Source organism: Staurois parvus, unplaced genomic scaffold (genome assembly GCF_062004578.1).
Source record: "Staurois parvus isolate SC_StPar_1 unplaced genomic scaffold, SC_StPar_1.0 ptg000202l, whole genome shotgun sequence".
Lineage (NCBI taxonomy): Eukaryota > Metazoa > Chordata > Amphibia > Anura > Ranidae > Staurois > Staurois parvus.
In genome coordinates, this window is record NW_028317998.1 from 1,340,009 (window position 1) to 1,359,426 (window position 19,418).

General features: G+C 41.8%; 1 protein-coding gene across 1 annotated transcript in view; it reads left to right on the top strand.

Moving 5' to 3' along the window:
- CHRDL1 (chordin like 1) overlaps positions 1–19,418 on the top strand; it is a 139,661-nt gene that overhangs the window by 83,372 nt on the left and 36,871 nt on the right. Inside the window, exon 5 of the mRNA XM_089678268.1 lies at positions 13,392–13,459. Within this exon, the coding sequence (XP_089534394.1) occupies positions 13,392–13,459 (68 nt within the window). The remainder of the gene's footprint in view (positions 1–13,391; positions 13,460–19,418) is intronic.

Below are 19,418 nucleotides of genomic sequence, written 5' to 3' on the forward strand. Positions count from 1 at the left end.
GGGGGCGGTACCCTGATGAAGTCACGACGCACGTGACGCAACGCGTCGGAACGCTTTTCCCAGCCCAGAGACACATCATTTCCGGTCACGTGGGGACGGATGTCCGAGCACAGCGACCATATTGGTTTCCCTATGTACATGTGAATGCACCCAGGGAATGAGGAGGACTGCATTTTACTAACAAAACGCATGTGAGTGGAAACTTTTTGCTATATGGAGTGTCTGAAATAAATGGTATTACACTATGGGAAGCTCTGTTTGTGTCCTATATGACGTTTGAGAGGAGGTGGAGAGGAGGTCCTGTGATTCCTTACTGAGCTGCTTGGAAGCAAAGGATTACCTGGAGGAGAGATATAGCCTTGTGGCCCTTTGCGGGTCGAGTTGGGGAGGTGAGCAGGCATTGCTGCCATTGGAGGATTTCTTCCCTGTCTTTTTTATGAGCACTAGAAGTGAAGAACACTGAGTGTCGTTTTCACCTTACTGCATGGACTGTGTTTGTTCATTTATGGACACTTTTTTATATCTAAACATCACAAGTTTTAGTGGATTTTTTTATGTAATAGCATAATTTTTTCACAACAATCACGTATATTTGATTGAGATTCACTATTTATATGCTTTTATTCTGTTAGGTGTCATTTATTATTGGTATTATCACATATATATTTATATATATATTAATTAACACAGTTTTTTATATATATATTTTTTCATCACTGTTTATTCGTATTATCATGGATTTTCTATTTTTTACCAATGTATGATTTAAAGAAATAATTTAGGGGCAAGGAAAAAATTTTATTTGGTTTTCTATTGACACATTTTTTATGTCACGGATATATTTTACTTATGAGGTATGGTTTTCATTTAATATTATATGCACTGTGTGCGTATGTAGGGATTCGTTTTAGCGCTTCACTATTTTTGTGTTTATATGTAGTAATGAACCCATTTGGTTATTGCCAGGAATGGAAAATTGAATTATTGTAAAAGGTGTTATATACTACCTAGGATGTGGAAAGAGAAAGCACCTGCACCTTGTATATTTCCTAGGTGAATATTAAATTACAAAGCTACCAATAAATGTGTACCCTACAAAACATGCCAAATGTAAATAAGCTCCCTCCTGATAAACGTCTTTGTATCAGCCATATTCCTCATTAAAAAGAACTCAACATAGTGCTTTATCCTTATAAACTTTTATTCATCAATTAAACATAAGAAATACACTCACGTTCCGGAGGTGTATTTTGCACCAGGTATGATGAACATCCAGTGATGTACTGATTAGACACAAGATGGCAGTATCATCTCAGCAACAGAGTCCTGTACATGCCCAAAACAGACACCATCCATAATGTAATGCAAGGCAAAGCACGGGCCCACTTAATGAATGCTATTGCCTGCTGTAATGCTGTTCCAAGAGCCGTTTACAGAGTAATACAACTGCTGTCCCGATGAATGCTAACATCGTGACATCATCCACACGCTCCTCTGCGACGCGTTTTGTCACTAGTCACGTGACTTTATCAAGGGGATACCCTTGCTTTGCCTTGCATTACAACATGTATGATGTCTGTTTTGAGCATGTACAGGACTCTGCTGCTGAGATGATACTGCCATCTTGTGTCTAATCAGTACATCACTGGATGTTCATCATACCTGGTGCAAAATACACCTCCGGAACGTGAGTGTATTTCTTATGTTTAATTGATGAATAAAAGTTTATAAGGATAAAGCACTATGTTGAGTTCTTTTTAATGAGGAATATGGCTGATACAAAGATGCTTATCAGGAGGGAGCTTACTTTGGAGTAGTCTTCATTCAGCAAGCTGATCTTATGAGACCATATGGGACCAAAAGTGCAGTTAGACCGTAACATTGTAAAATGCGTGAGGTGAGCAAATATATGGTGGAGGATGTCTTTGCACGGGAATTTTTGACAGATGCACATTATTTTTGTTATCCAAAGGAGGGTTCACTGAAGAAAACTTTATTGATTGAACTTGAGTTTTTGAATGACTTTTGTTTGATTCATACTTAAAAATTATTATTTTTTATTTTCTGTGTGGTTCTTGTTTTTTATATATATATTGGTTTTATATATATATATATATATATATATATAGGAAATTTCACGGGTGGACTTATTGCACAGGTGACAACCTATCACGGTACCACTTTTGAATTCACTGAGCTCCTGAAAGTGACCCGTTCTTTCACAAATGTTTATAGAAGCAGTCTGCATGCCTAGGTGCTTGATTTTATACACCTGTGGCCATGGAGGTGATTGGAACATCTGAATCCAATGATTTGGAGGGGTGTCCCAATACTTTTGGCAATATAGTGTATATAGTGGTGAACCCATTTGGCACATCCCCTCCAATATAACTTATTGCCAGGAATGTAAAAATGTAATTATTGTGCAAGGTGTTATATACTGTACCATCTAGGATGTGAGAATAGAGAACACCTGCACCTTGTATATTTTCTAGGTGAATATTAAACTACAAACCCCTTAGCTACCAAAAAATGTGTAACCCTACACAACATCCCAAATGTAAAAAAAAATAAAATACAAATAGATTTTTTTTTTAATTTAACCATGCAACCAGTAGATCGTGACAAGGTGACTGGTAGGTCACGGTCTGGGCTTGCTGATCCACCATTCAGCATCAGGAAAGAGACCTTCAGGTCATTGTGAAGCAATACACTGCAGGGGCATATTTATCGTGGGGCAAACAAGGGCGGTATTTTTTAGGGGGGGTGGTGCGCTGCTGCCCCCCCTTTCCCGAGAAGTAGTGACAAAGGACACAGAGTGATCTGAGTGCTGGGACTGGGAGCTGCCGGTGCTCAGCTCTGCTCACTGTGTGTGCAATGGGGAGGTGGACCGTTGACACCACACCTGTGACACTGATCTGCAGCTCTGTCCCTGGCTGGCTCCCAGCAGAGCGCACTAAAGCCACCACCCTCTCCTCCACTGTCTACCTGTACATGGGGGGAGGACGCGGGGAGGAGGAGAGACACCACTGTGCATGAGCTGATCTGAGGTCTGTATCAATTTTCTTATATTGTTCCTGGGCAGAGGAGGGGGGCAGAGTGACTGGGAAGGGGGGGGCAAGTTAAAAAAAATTAGTGATTGGGGGTTAAGAGGATATATGCTGGGGGGGCACTTTGGGAGGGGAGAGGATCTATGCTAGAAGTTGGTTTTGGATTTGAAATCCGACCCCACACAAGAGCACATCCCTCTCCCCTCCCAAAGAACCCCCAGCACATATCCGACCCCACCCCCCACCTCCCTACTAGCACAAGTGGAGGGGGGTCTGTACTGAGAGAGTGGTGGGATCTATACTTAGAGGGGAATGAGGTGTGTACTCAGGGAGGGGGGGTCTGTACCGAGGGGGGACTTTACCTGGTGGGGAGGGGGGTCTATACTTGGTGGAGAGGGGGTCTGTATTGAGGGGGAGTCTATACTTGGTGGAGAGCAGGAGCGTATTTACCACATTTTTCGGAGGGGGGAGGGGTCGGGCGGTAACACTGGGGCAGGGAAGTGAGGGGGTGGCGGCAGCGGTCGATTTTTATGTTGCCTAGGGCAGTACAAAACCTAAATACACCACTGATACACTGGGCATAATAGTAAAAGGCTGCTTTCACATTGATGTGTTGTGGTTTACCCACACCACGGGTGCAGTGCAGTGTACCTCCATCTTTCCTGCAGGTTTGCTGTGCTTAGCCATAGATTTCTATTATATCCTGCGGGTTTGGTGCACTTTCTGAAATCGCACCAAAACTCCTGAATACAGGAGTTTTGGTGCACTTTCAGAAAGGGCACCACACCTGCAGGATATAATACTGTACAAGTCTATGGTAAAGTGCAGCTGACCCAGGAAAGTAAAAGATGCACTGCGCTGCACACGCGGCACAGGTAAATCTCAGCACATCAGTGTGACAGCAGTCTTATAAGGGGCTCAGAACACTAAGGGTTCAATTACATTTTAAGTTTGGAGGGTGGTAAAACCCCATAGTTAAGATGTGTTTTTACCACTCCTGCGCCAAATGCTCACCCTTTAGCTGCAGTGGCCAGGGGTGTACACGTTGCAGCCATAGCAGGAGTTATACGCCCTGTCATGGTTGGTGGGCGTAGCCCCTGCCAAGTGAATGAGGCCACTCTGCAGGTTTCCTGAAACCTCTTGCAGTACAGCAAATAAGGGGTTAAAGCAGTCAGTGCTATTGTCACTTTCTCGCCACCTGCTTTAACCCCTTGGACCCCACAGAAGTATACAGTTGTGGGGAACTTACAGAGTGGCCCCATTTACTTGAATTTGTCACGACTGGCAGGCAGCAGTGCCCACCAAACCCAACGGGGGTTTTAATTCCTGGTGCAGCATGTGTATACCTTTTGGCTAATGCCTCAGCAACTAAAGGGGGTAGGGATTGGGGGCTACTCAACCGAAGAGTTTTACCACTCCCCCAAGAGAGCCGTTGCCAAATGCAACTGAGGGCTCATTCACAAGTGCAGCAGGCACTGCTGCTCCTCTACAAAGCGATCAAAGTGTGTTTAACAGGAAGTGATCAGGCAATATGTTGCCTTCTCAACACCTGATTTAAACCCATGAATGCCATGCAATGCACATTACATGCATCCATGCGGTAGTACAATTAGAGGTTTAAATCAGGTGTGAGGAGGTGACACTGTGCCCAGTGGTCTTTGACTTCTCTCATGTTGTTCAGGTAGATCTCCACCTCTTTAAGGTTGCCTACCCCTGCTTTAAAGGATACAATATCAGACAGCTTTGTATCTCTTGTATGTTAAGGTCTATTCATTTACTTTTAGATGGATCATCATCTTTTTATCCTACTGACACAAGAACAGCTATACTGAATGTCCTGATAAAGGGGAAGTTCTGGGAAACGCATAGACTGATAGAGCTGATCTCTCTAGATTGAGTTTGTAATTCCCAAAGTGTGGGGGCTCTCTTTTATATTAGTTTTCAGATTTTGTATGTAATAAAAATGTTTTCCATTTTAAAATTTAATGGTATTGTTAAATTATATAGAGATAGATATCACTGGTAATGTATATTTAAAGCTCCATATATTTTCTCTGGATTTTTTTGTCCAGTACCTTCAAATTAGATTAGCTATACAATCCACACATTTTATATCTATGGGAACTTTATTGTAAACCAAATCTCCACTGTTCAATAACCTAAGTTGATAAGCAAAGGTGCATACTACTTTCCCAACTGCTCCAGGCTCTCCAGCTGCCAAATGCAAAACTAGTGAAAAACAGTCAGAAAGGATGAGTAGGGGAAAAAATGTCACTGGCCTCCACCTGTAAAACCATTCCTGTTTTGGGCATCATCTCATTGTTGCCCATCTAGTGCACCTGTTGTTAATTTTATTAACACCAAAGCAGCTGAAACTGATTAACAACCCCCTCTGCTACTTAACTGACCAGATCAATATCCCAGGAGTTTAATTGACTTAATGCTATACTCTGATTAAAAAGTGTTCTTTTGAGCAGTGTTTGTTGCATAACTTCTGTGAAGTACCAATAAAAATCGCTCATTGTTGCTCCTCTGCTGCATTTATTTTGTGTCCATACAGGCAGATTGCTGCAGGATTGCATCAAAATAGTCTGTATGTTATGAAAATGTGTGCCCGCTTGAAAGTCACTTTGTTTTTACATTTCAGTGCCCCCCCTGTTTAATGACAATAGTCTGCTCCCAACAAAAGAATGTACCATCTCACATATGCTTTCATGATGTGCAGTGACAATTTAAATGCCTATACATGTGCTTCAAATCAACAGGATCATGTGAATTGGTTTAAAATCAAAGCATTTCAAGTGATATTTGCCATAGAGGCTCCAGTTTGGAGGGAATTAGCCTGGATTTGAAGATACAAAAGAATCAATCACCCTATTAAAAATGTGCTATAGGTGGGCTCCTCATCATCTTCATTCTTCGCAGCTGCATTCCATTGCCTTGTTTTTGCCACCTGTAACTGGATATGATCACTTGTCCTATAGGCCACTCTTCCATATTAAGCAGGTCATAGAGATGTTGTATGTATTTTACAGATCAACTCCAGGCAAATAAGTTAATACATATTTGAACTACATACTGTATATTGGAACTGTTTTAGTGGCCAAAGGAGTCTCTGTGACCAGTATGGTTATCCAAACACCCCTGACAAACAGCGCAACTGTGCTTCCTAAGACATCCCTGGGTATGGTCTAGTCTAGGAGCAATATGATTGGACAGTAAATGATCAGCAGCACACTGGTGACATCAAAAAGTCTTTGTGATGGGAGCCATTGTGATTGTGAGTCTCTGAGATGGGAGCTGCTATGATGGGGTTTGTGGTGGTGTGTGTGTGGGGGGGGGGGGGTCTTGGGAGCCAGGGATGCTGTTAGAAATCATGGGGCCCCTTACATCCTACCTAACAGGGCCCCCCAAAACCCCACCCCTGATTCCAACTCCTGACCCCACCCCTGTCCGTGCCACCTGCCTAAATAAAGCCTACCTGGTGACATTTGATTTGTTGAATTTTTTTTATCGGATATGTTTTATAACAAAAAGTAGAAAATGTTGGGGGTTTTTTCAAAATTTTCTTTTTTTATTTATATAATAAAAAAACCCAGTGTTGATCAAATACCACCAAAAGTAAGCTCTATTTGTGTGAAAAAAATGACATAAATTTAATTAATTTCATTCCATTGTTGGTGTCAGTGGGAGGAATAGTATCCCATCGTTAGTCTCAGTAGAAGGAATAGTACCCCATTATTGTTGTCAGTAAGAGGAATAGTGTCCCATCGTTGGTGTCAGTGGACGGAATAGTGTCCCATCATTGGTATCAGTGGGAGGAATAGTTAGAGATGCCACTTCATCCCTTTAAACCCAAACATATAATAATTACACAGGTTCTGTGGCTGATTAAGGTGGTAATTAAACTTACTTAGTGCCTTATCTGCATTAATTAAGTCTGAGAACCTGAGGCAAATTAATATTTGTTTGGGTTTAAAAGGATGAGGTGGCAACCCTAGGAATAATGTCTCATCGTTGGTGTCAGTGGAAGAAATGGTACCCCATTGTTGGTGTCAGTTGGAGAAATTATGCCCCTTTATTAATGTCAGTGGAAGGAATAGTGCCTTAAGGGTCGGATAAAAGCAAGCAAAGGGCCGCTTCCACCCCCAGTCTGCAGTTTACAGACCACTGCACTACAGCAATACCTGGTTGAAAAATGTACATCCTGAGTAGACTCTCCCTATAAGCATCTTACGTTTTAATGTTCAATTTTGCATGAAGTGTACCTGTAAAAGCAAGGACATGTGGGAAAAAAAGCAATGAGAGGTCAAAAGCATCTTCAAATGAACCCTTTCCAACAAATGATCATGTAGTTGAAGTCAGTCCTCCTTGGTAGAAGAAAAGTTACAGGTGTTTAAAATGACTTACCATGCCCACACATGTAGATATAGTGACGGAGGAGTTCTCATAATCCCTGATAAATCCCTGATAGAAGCATGGCTCTACACTGTGTTCCACATCTGTTAGCTATCCATCTCTGCCCACAACTTGTACAGCAAACTCTCTAGACAGCAGAGAGGACGGCTGCAGCTCCAAGTGTAGTTCCTGTCCAAATGCTGAAATTCTGAAATGCAAGAAAGAAACTTTTGAACTTCTCATATCCGACCCACCCAGAATCCACTTCTGTTATTTTTAGCAAACTGGATCAGAGGTAGGGTTTATTTAAGCAGGTGGGTGTAGTCAGGGGTGGGGTCAGGAGGTGGAATCAGGGGTGGGGTTTGGGGGGCCCTGTCAGGTAGGCTGTAAGTGACCCCATGATTTCTAACAGCGGCCCCGACCCCCACGCACACCACCACAAACCCCATCACAGCGGCTCCCATCACAGAGACTCACCATCACAGTGGCTCCCGTGACCCCCCGCATACCACCGCAAACCCCATCACAGCAGCTCCTATCACAGAGACTCACCATCACAGCGGCCCCCTTCCTGGTCTCATGTCCACTCCCACAGCTCCCCTCACTCCACTGTGATATCCAGCACCAGTGCCAGGAGAACCAGCGTCCCTTCTTCCAGGGGCGGCACCACCCCTGAAAAATGCTGCCCAAGGCAAATGCCTTGTGTGCTTTGCTGCAATTATGCTCCTGCGTGCAGCATGTTTTTGCACAGGCATGGCAGCCCATTCTTTAGAATGCACCTTTTTAAAAAACGTGGTTGCAGTGAAATTGCATGGTCTTTTTGACCAAGTGATTTCCGTGAAACTCCCCCACCTGCAAATGCGCTCTGGGCTGAAATGGGTGGGGGTACCATTCAGAATGAATGGCAGTCCCACGCGTCTCATAAGAGCAGCGTGATTTGGCTGCATGTGGTTGTGGGTGAGGGAACAAATGCAATTCCCACAACCAGCCCGCACACTGTAAACCAGAGCTAAGGGTCTGGTTAATATGCCTGATATCACAAACTTATTTAATCCCCTTCTGAAACTCTTGTTAATTAAAAGATAAAGGCAGCAAATCCTGCATGGCTCAAGTTTTCATAGTATCACTCCCTGCCCATAATTTTCATCAGTCCTTTGCTAGGTGGGCATTTCAAGTACAGTAGTGTTTAGCAGGAACAAGACCTCATTCACAATGTTGTTATCTCTCACTCAACAGCAATACATTTGTATTATAGGACAAAACTCTTCACACTGCAGGGCAGAGGTTGATGGCTTCAAAGAAGCAAACAAAAATATAATTTTGTGTTTAATGTGTCTTTTACCACGTACGTAGCAACATAATCATTTTAAACTGATCATCCCGTATTGTTTCAATGGTATAGCTGAAATTCCTTATAAATAACCCCCAAAAAAAGATTATAGAGTATAATGCCATAAAATGGACTATGGAATCCCTTGTACATCTGCAGCTGTATGGACCCATTATTAGTCTTCTGACTACCATCTAAACAATTAAAGGGATTTTTATGCTAATGTCTCAAATAATATTATCAAAATACTGTATGTACTAACTCTATACTTTTCCTTTAAAGCAAACCTGTGCTTTCCTCGTGACAGGGCAAAGGAACAGGTTCACTTTAGTAGTGGTCCCACCAGTAGCACATGATCTCCTTCCCTTCGCTCTCCTACTGTTTCTTTCTTCCATAGAATAATGCACTCTACATTTGGATACAGGGATGTAAGTATGTAATTCCCCTTCCTCCCATGTGGCAGCACTGGTGCTTGGTGTTTGGCCACTTAGGCTATTAGCTGAGCTCAGAGGGGCAGAGAGAGTGGCCTTGGTCTTGAGTAAACTCTAGATTGTATCTTGCCACCTACACAGGGCTGCTTTTCTATGCTTATAGAGACTAAACTGAGTAGTGGAAAATGAAGGGAAGAATGTGAGGCTACCATTTACATGACAACCACATGTGAAAATGTCATTTTACTTCCTGTCCCATAACCACAACAGTAGGTGAGGAGAAATCCCTCCAAAGTGAAGTAAATCCTTGGTGATCACCAGGGTCAACAGAACTCATTTCCCCATTGGAAGATGTCCTCTATTCCTGTTTTAGTGACCCCTCAAAGTTTAGGATTTTCTTTCACTTTTTGTGATAATGTTAACAAGGACAAGTAGAGAGGGACACCGGGCACCGATAGCAAGTAAAAGGTATTATAATTCCTCCCCTACTCTAAAACTATAAATAAAGGTTTTACCTTCAGTTATACCTTTATACCATTATAAGCTCAGGTTTCACAGCTAATTGATACAGTAGGTGTTCAGCAGTTCATGTCAGGTTTACATCAGGTTAAGGACAGGATTAGCTCAGGATCTTATCCTGTTCACACATATGTGGGTTAGAAACGATTCCCATAGAAGTGTTTGGCCTGTAATCCACACCTGAACCTGACCGCACTGCTCAGAAATAGTACATGAATCTTTTTCAAACCACACTGAATCCGCACCGCCAATGCACCAGATGTATGTGAACAGGCGCCATAGGAAGCATTTTTATTTCACGTCATGCAGTTTGGATATGGTTCAAACCACTTCCAATCCTCATATATGTGAAATGACACTAAACTGGCTGTAAACCTCACAAACATTAACTATGAACAAAGCATATCCCTCTATAGTGTGTACTTGTCTTAATTAAGAGCACTAAGTGTTATTTATGTCTGCTACTTTGTTCCTCTGCTATTAACATGAATCATTTCTGACAAGTTTTCCTGACACCAGGAGAAAAATGGTGACAGGGAGGGGCCTCCAGCAGATCAGTAGCCTCAGCTCTAAGGTTTACAACTACTTTGAGCCTCCAACTGTGGCCAACAATTGCTCCCCCAACTGTTTACCATAGTGTAGACTTAATCAGGACTGGATATGGATCCAGATCTTGGACAACAGATAAGCACTTTTAACTCTTATGTTTTAAGTGTATTTGCAACTTTGTAAATCGGTATCCTTTCTGCCTATCTTTTCAGTATGGTTCAAAAGAAAATGTCTAAGCACTGGTTCATTTTAAAGTGCAGTTGAAATTGTGCAGTTTTTTAACTCTTTATTGTCCTGTACCCAGGGGCAGACTGACCATTTGGAAACTCGGGCACTGCCTGAGGGCCCGGGGTCAGTAGGGGGCCCCATGAGATGCCCCTGGTACCTTTTTCATAGGCTTTTTTGAGTTTGGGCAAGGACACAGGGGCCCCATGATCCCCTATTCCCAGGGCCCCATGAGTTGTCAGTCCACCCCTGCCTGTACCCCAACATATTTTTCCTTGAAGCTTCCTTAAAACAGAATTTTCCCTCTGTGAAACTACTGCTTCCTGCCCATCTCTATAGTGCTGTGAGTTGGCATAGCAGAGTCACAGCCACAGACTTGCAATTCGAAGGAAGAGAGGGGTTGTGTTTTCTGTTGCTGAGAGCTGGCCATACATGGAGTCGATTTCAGCCTGTTCCTGATGAACCAGCTGAAATTTGCTCCATTGGTGACCCCATTGGTATCCTCCCACTCAACATGTTTTGATTGAACAATAAAAGGAGTTGGACGGAAAATTGTCATTTGATTAGTGTTTGCATCAAACCAAATGCAAGCATTGTTTAGATATTATGACATCTGGTGGTTCCCAGTTAGAATACAATAGCTGCAGGAGGAGATCTGACCTGCTTAAGCCTAGTAGTACACACGATCAGAAAATCATATGAAAAATACCACTTTCGAAGCGATCGTACAATAATCTGATTTTTAGTGTACAGCTTTCATCCGAAATTATTAGAAGAGAATAGCATGAAAATGTTTCTCTTATAATACCAGAGTGTACGAATTTCATTTAATCAGTGCAGTTTTCATCTGAAAATACAATACAAATACAATACATGACATCACTTCCGAATGTTTATTCTGCCGTACAAGAATTTTCATAACTTTAGTAACCTCTTCATTTTCGATATGGAGACTAGCATGCAAAAAAAATAGAAAAGACGGAGAGTCATTCAAACATAGATCGTTTTTGCGTTCATATGGCTGACAAACATAAAGGCATAGAAGTGTAATGGCTAAAAGACCAAGTGGTCCATCAAGCCTGCCCTGAAAGAGAGCATTAAGTCTAATTCTGGTGACCATTGGATGGCACAGTCATATTTATACAGACTACACAGCTGCAGTAACAGAAAAGTGGAGGTAAGATTATGAAAAGGTATTTAGTACAACAGAATATCTATTTTTGTGTCTTCAACTGGGTTTTCAGGGAATAACAAAGGTGCATTCTAGCTATTTACTTTAATCTACATGATATCTACAAGAAAGCAAATTAGCTACAATCTTTTCTGAAACACATTTCTAAAATGTAAGTAGCAATTTAACTAAATTAGCACAATAAATTAAAATCTCCTTTTACTATATCCTATATTTGACAAATCCAGTATAGAACTAGCAATGCGGTGCTGAAAGCTTCAAACTTCACACTAGCAGTGCTTGAAAATTCCTGCCAATATTATGCGTTATTTCTTGACCTTAACAAATGCTGACAAGTGTTTTCAAAGTGTTGGGTTGACTTTGAGTGTTACGTGCTTTTTGTACATAATTTGCTGTGAAATTGCTTTTGGGCATTTTTAAAGCATTTTGAGAGTGTTTTGGAAGTGTTGCCATAGACTATATAATAAAAGATGAGATCACCGTGGAAATGCTGTATGCATGTTTTTTCTTTCGATGATGTTCATCATAATGATTAATGTGAATAAATATTATTGAAAACAATGCATGTTCATATGTCTAAGGCATTTTCCTGCACTGGAAAAAGCATCAGACAGCTTGGAAATGTAGAAAGTATGAAAGGCTACATTTATACCTCTGGGGTTTATTTACTAAAGCTGGAGAGTGCAAAATCTGGTGCAACTCTGCATAGAAACCAATCAGCTTCCAGGTTTTATTGTCAAGGCATAACTGAAAAAGCTGAACTGAGGGCTGGTTCACACTTGACTTTATTTCTAACTCTTGCCAAACGCCCCTATAGCGTTTGACAGGTGTTAGACAGGCGTTTTGGAAGCGTTTTTAACGCTCCTCAAATGCTCCCCAAATGCCCTATGCATGATTTTGAGGTGGTTGATAGGCGTTTGCAGAGCATTAATACAATTTAACTTCATTATAGGCATTTGTGGTGCAAATTTAACACTTGGCAAAAGCCTCTCAATCGCATCACAAACTCTTGCCAGGCGTTTGAGGAGTTTCACCATAGACTTGAATGGGAGGCTTCAACTCCTCCTGACTGGACATGAGGCATCAGTTATGCCACAACGCGATGCAACGCTAATGCTTCAGTGTGAACAGCACTGTGTGCTGCCATCTGCAGAATTTTCATAGGTGTTTGAGTAGCGTTAAAAGCGCTTCCCAAACATCTGTCTGATGCCTGCTGACAAAGCTAGTGTGAACATAGCCTTAGAAGCTGATTGGCTATCATGCACAGCGGCACCAGATTCTGAGTGCTCCAATTTTAATTAATTTCCCCCTCTGTGTTTTACTTGTAGTGCAATTATAGTGTGGTGTTCAGGTGTGTTTTAGATGCATTACTATTTACCGTCTTTGAAAGTAAGTGCAAAATGCACTAGAAGATCGCAGACATAATTCTTTTACATCATCACACCTGCAATGTAACACAAGAAAAAATGCTGATTATTTGGCTGTGGTGGCAGTGATCTCCATGGTATGGTGTCCTGGTTATCAATGAAAATAATGCCGTCTGAATCTAAATTATACTGACTTGTCAAATGCATCATGTGTGTGAATTGCAGCACTAATGTAGAATTTTCAACACAACTGGATAATTTGATATAGGAGTTGTTTTTCCTACTCTAAACTGAGATTTGGTATTTGTTCTCTTGGTTTTTTTTATTCAGGAGATGGAATGTTATCTTGGGAACACCATGAGCCAGACACCTTTCGGCAACCAGCTAACAGAGAAGCAGTAAGTGCAGTCATTTGCAGAAATTCCACTGAATGTAAAAGCTGTATGAGAATATTATGTGCACCACTGCTTCTTCAAAGTCTATTGGATGTTAAACCATTTAGGGCCTGATTTACTAAGGTGTGAGTGAGGGGAGGTGAACTAGGTCCTATTTAGTTTTTAGGCTTCCCTGCGAGCATTAGATCAGGTACAGGACTCATGTTATCTCACTTCATGCTTTGGTAAACTAGATCCTTAAAATGAACCTGTGCCCAGGTCAAGCACATATCTTGAACAAGTAGTAAAAGCAGGTTAAAACAATCTTTAACCACTTCAATACCAGGCACTTATACCCCTTTCCTGCCCAGGCCACTTTCAGCACTGTCGTACTTTGTATGACAATCATGTCATGCAAATAGAGCTTTCTTTTGTTGGTATTTAATCACCACTGAGTTTTTTATTTTTTTGCTAAAAAAAAACAAAAAACACCAGAAACGTTTGAAAAAACACACTTTTCTTTGTTTCTGTTAGAAATTTTTGCAAATAAATAACATTTCTTCATAAATTTAGGTCAAAATGTATTCTGCTACATTTCTTTGGTGAAACTCAATAATAATAATTGAATTTGTATTTTTTTTTTCAAATGTTTCTATTTATTTATTTTATTTTTTATTAATTTTTTCCTTTTTTTTGCTATTTTATTTTTCAGCACACTCTGACCAAAGCAAGACAATGTTACCATAGTAACAATGAATTACTCTGGGCAAGTGATCAGGATTTTTTTTTTAACACATTATGATTGCTAATACCGATGTATTTAATTGATATTTGCAATCATTGTTACTGAATGAAACTGATTCATTCAGTCTTTTGTTGTGATTAGCTGTGATTGGGCAAAGCTGACCACATGATACAGATGGACTGTGATTGGCCCTGTCTGTATCATGTGACTGCCTTGACCAGTCACAGCTAACAACATAATTGTATACAATGGATGGCGTGACAGGAAGCCATCCATTGTATACAACTGACATGTGATCTGCTGTGATTGGTCACAGCAGTCACATGACACTGGTAACGGGCCAGTGTAGTGATATGTCATCAGCTGTGTCCCGTGGAGAGGCTTATTTTGACAGGAGATCATATGACAACCCAGTCACAATGGCGAGTGTCCCGCCCAGCTGTCAATCTGCTATAGGCCGGGCGGGAAGGTGTTAATTAAAAAATGTCAGTTCCCTTGGTAGAAAAAAAAATACTCATATAGAGCATTTTTGTACACTTTTAGGCACATTTAGGAGTGTTTACTGTTATTTCTGCCAGAAAACTTCAATCAAAAAAGTAAACCAGAAAGGGTTTTTTTCTGCCTGTAAACATTGAGCTTAAACTATGCCTCTATACATCCTAATGTGCATGGACACCTAGGGAAATATGGAGCTGCTTCTACAGGCAAAACACAAAACTCCTGTAGAAGTAGAGGTTTTTTAAGTCAGTGTGCATGGACCCTAAAAGCATTGTTAAAGTCAAGGTTTACAATACAGGCATTGAAATCTTAGCTCTTTCCCTGTTACTTTCAGTTCCACCAGCCATCTTGGCAGATTGCCAGTCCTCTAATGAATATGTTATTAGAAACCAACTGAGGGCCTGTTCACACCATATGCATTTGCCTGTACTGAGAAGCCCTGCTCAATGAAATCCCAATGCACAGACACGGCAATTTACTTTGAGACCTATGAGTTCAATTTACACCACTGTGCTATAGCAGTGTGCGCTGAAAAAAGGAGGACGTGCACTACTTTTTTCAGCACAGTGGGGTTTACTTGTTAACCACTTGCTCTCCAGAAGATTTACCCCCCTTCCTGATCAGGCCTCACAATGCAACACTGCACACAAATGAAATTTACATCCTTTTTTCCCACAAATAGAGCTTTCTTTCGGTGGTATTTGATCGCCTGTACGTTTTTCATTTTTTGATTTATAAATAAAAAAAGACCGACAATTTTGAGAAAAAAAACAATATTTTTGACTTTTTGCTATTAACCACTTCCAGCCCGGACACTTTTACCCCCTTCCTGTCCAGGCCAGTTTTCAGCGCTATCACACTTTGAATGACAATTGCGCGGTCATGCAACACTGTACCCATATGAATGTTTTAGCATTTTTTTCAGACAGATAAAGCTTTATTTTGGTGGTATTTATTCACCACTGGGATTTTAATTTTTTTTGCTATGTAAATTCTTATAAAATTTTGCAAATAAATAGTATTTCATCATAAATCTTGGCCAAAATGTATTCTGTTATATTTTTAGTAAAAAGAAAATAATCCAAATTAGTTTATAACCAAAAATTATAATTTTTAAACATTTTTTTAACTTTTTGTTGTATTATTTTTTATTTATTTTTTTTATTTATTTACATACTGTCACCCTAGCAGTACAGTGTCACCATGGTGACACTGTACTACTTGTGGGGGGTGATGAAGATTTTTTTTTTTTTTTTTTGTACACTGATTGCTTTTACACCCATAAAGGATGTAAAAGCAATCATTTCTCCTTCTCTCTAGCTGCATTCTTGCAGCCATTGAGAACTACTGAGTGAGCTGTGATTGGTCACTTGTACTATGTGACCTCTGTGATCATTCACAGATTTCACACGTAGTAAGCAATGATGTTACAAGTGACATCTTGCTTACTACTCTGCATGTGATCACTGATTGGCCAATCAGTGATCACATGATTGGGACCTCATACAGAGGTCCCGTCCGATGATCGGTGTTCCACTGTGTCCGGAGGACACAGCGGGCACCGGATCGTGGTGCTGCGCGCTCCCAGGGAGCGCGCACTAGCAGGGTGCGGGGAGGCAATTTATAAATGGCCACCCGACCCTGCACTGCCACCATCCAGCTGTTTATATACAACGGTTGGACGGGAGGTGGTTAAACATGTCCAGTAAAAAAATTTTAAAAATCAAATTTCATCATAAATTTCATGTCTTTGCTAAAAAAAAATCCCAATACGTGTAAATTAATTGGTTTATGTGAAAGTTACAGCATTTACAAATGGCGGTATAGGTACTGGAATTTTTTTTTTTTACTAGTAATGTCGGCGATCAGAGACTTATAGCGGGACTACATACTGACACTGGGGGGAACTGATTTGATGTCACTGACATCCCCAGTGACAGCAATACAGTGCTAATAAAAAGCACTGATACTGTAGTAATGGCACTGGGCAGGAAGGGGTCAACCTGTGGGGCGATCAAAGGGTTAACTGTGTGCTGTTTTACTATGTGGGCTGTGTTTGTGTGTCACTGTAAGCACACTGCTTTGTATGGCTCTGCTATGCAGGGGACAGGGGAGAGATCTGTGTTGTTTATACACAGGTCTCTCCCCATCGGAGATACTCTGCTATCACCAGGTGCTGGTGAGTAATCACTGGCCGGGACCCGGTAATTGACTGCCGAGGCCGCGAATGGTGGCGCAGTAGGTCATGCACCCCCCCGAAACTACAAGATCACGTATATATATGTGATTTTGCACACCTGTTTTGCCATGTAGCAGTATTTTTTTCAGGTTTTTTTGCTAAAGCTTACTTGAACAAGCTGAGGTTAGAAGCAGATTGGCTGATTAGAGGGCGGAGCCTGACTATGGCAGCGGCGGAGAGCTCGTGGTAGGAGCTCTCACACGGGCCTCTTCCGACTGACCCCCCCTTGGACTCTAAAATTCCCCCCTAGCAGATGGAGGTCTAGAGGGTAGAGACCTACCTCGACCGGGCGGGCTCCTCTGGCTGAGCGGCTCCCCGGAGCTGAGAGCGGAGACCAGCGGAGAGAGGCAGGGACGCTGAGCCTGGACGCCGAGTCTGGTTGCCGGGTGACAGGGAGGCGCGGCCGGGACATGTGACTGGCCGCAGTGCACCTCTGGGAGGCAAGAAAGCCGGCCGCCCGGTCGGAGGCCGACGGAGCAGGAGAGATTCTGACCTGCAATCCAGGGAGCCCTAACAGGTGGTCGATGGGGAGCCTCCCCAACAAAGACAAAGAAGAAGAGCATGGAGGAAAGTCCTGGAGGGTCCCCCTGAGAGGAAGAGAGCGGACCTGCTGAAGGAATTGGAAGAAGGAGCCTGGAGCCGTCTCACGAGAAGCGTTGGAGGGGTGAGTGAGTCTGGCGGTGGCCCCAAACACAAAAATTGTATAGAGTTGGAGGAAAGCAGGGAGAGAAAGAAAAGGGGGGGACCCCCAGAGAATAAGAATAAAAAATAAGGAGAAGAACGCAAGGTGCAGGCAAAGGCATACAGAAAGGTGGGAAGACAAAGCTGGGAATTCTATTTCTACACCTTATTAATTTCTTCGTTTTGCAAAGTATAAGTTTATAAGAGAAAATAAAGGTTACAGAAGAAATGAAAAATAAAAGTGCAAAGGGAACCGGGCCTAAAGGGACACAAACGGGGACAATTAAAAAGTACACATCCCAGGGAAATGTGACCCCAGAAAGGCCCCAGAGCAGAGAAGACAAAGGAGAGTCTGATTTAAGTATGCAAAATAGTCCTAAACAGTCAATGGAATTGGATATCAGTAATCAACAAATATCAGAGACAGAAAAAGAACTACAAATCCCAAATAAAAGAGAGATGACAGAAATGTTCAAAGACCTGGAGAGAACAATTAAGCAAGAAATGGTAAAAATTCGGAATGATCTGGGGCAGTTGTTGTTAAGAGTGGAAGAAACGGAGCAGAAAGTTAAAAGCCAGACCCAGATTATTTCCGAATTAGAGAAGAAGATAATTAATATGGAAAAAGCTCAGGAAAAATTGCAGTACAAGGTGGAAATTCAAGAAAATAGAGAAAGAAGGAGAAATATAAGGATAAGAGGGGTACCGGAAAGTTTAAAAGGAGAAATACTAGAAGAGATGGTTTGCAAAATATTGAACTTTATAATGGGAAACTCTGAAATCGGAAGGACTAATATAGAAGGAATCTCTAGAAACGGGAAACTCCAGGGGAATCATGAGAAAGACAGGCCGAGAGACATACTTGTAAAATTTTATGAATTACAACAAAGGGAAAAAATCTGGAGGAACACTAAGGGAAAACCAGTAATAAAGTATGGAGAAATGGATATTCAAATATATACGGACTTGTCATCAGAGACTCTCCGGAGGAGGAGAGCTCTGAGGCCTTTACTGGAGCAGATGAAAAAACAGAAGGTGCAATATAGATGGGGAGTTCCGGAGTGTTTAATAGGATGGAAAAATGGAATAACTGCCCATTTGAGGTTCCCAGAGGACTTGAGAAATTTTTGCAATAGACTTGAAATGCAGAAAATTGAAATAAAGGGTTGGGAAGAAGAATTTGGGGAAGAAAGAGCAGAAGGAAGAGAGGGGTGGAGACGGATGGGGGAGAGGGGGAGGGGCGGAGAGGGAGAGTGAAGGGGAGAGAGGTGTGGTTTTTTTTTTTTTTTTTTTTTTTTTTTTCCCCTTGTCCCTCCAGCCTGACTCCTATAGAAAGATGAGTAGAGAGGGGGTCAAGGGGGGGATCCGGATGGAGGGGAGGCTGTCCATGGGAAGAGTGAAGCCCTAAGGTTTAAGTCAAAGGTGGATGTTACTTCCACAAATGACGGTTAGGCAAAGTAAAGGCCTAAAAAGAGGGGGGAGGGAGGGGGGGAGAGGTGGGGTGGGAGGGAGAGGGAGGGGGGGAAGAGGAAAGGGAATGGGGGGAGTATTGGGAGAGGGGGGGAGGGAGAGGGAGAGAGAAAAGGGTAGAGGGATAAAAACGCTCTATAGGAATAAGAAAGAGGAAGGGAAGGAGGAAGAGGGAGACGGTAGGAAAAGAGTAAGATGGAAGAAATCCAATATATAACCTATAATGTAAAAGGGTTAAGCTGCCCAGGAAAGAGATTCAGGTTATTTAAAGAACTTCAACATAGAAAATCCTCAGTGGTATTTTTGCAGGAAACACATCTAGAGATAGAGTCGAAGGTTAGACTGAAGAC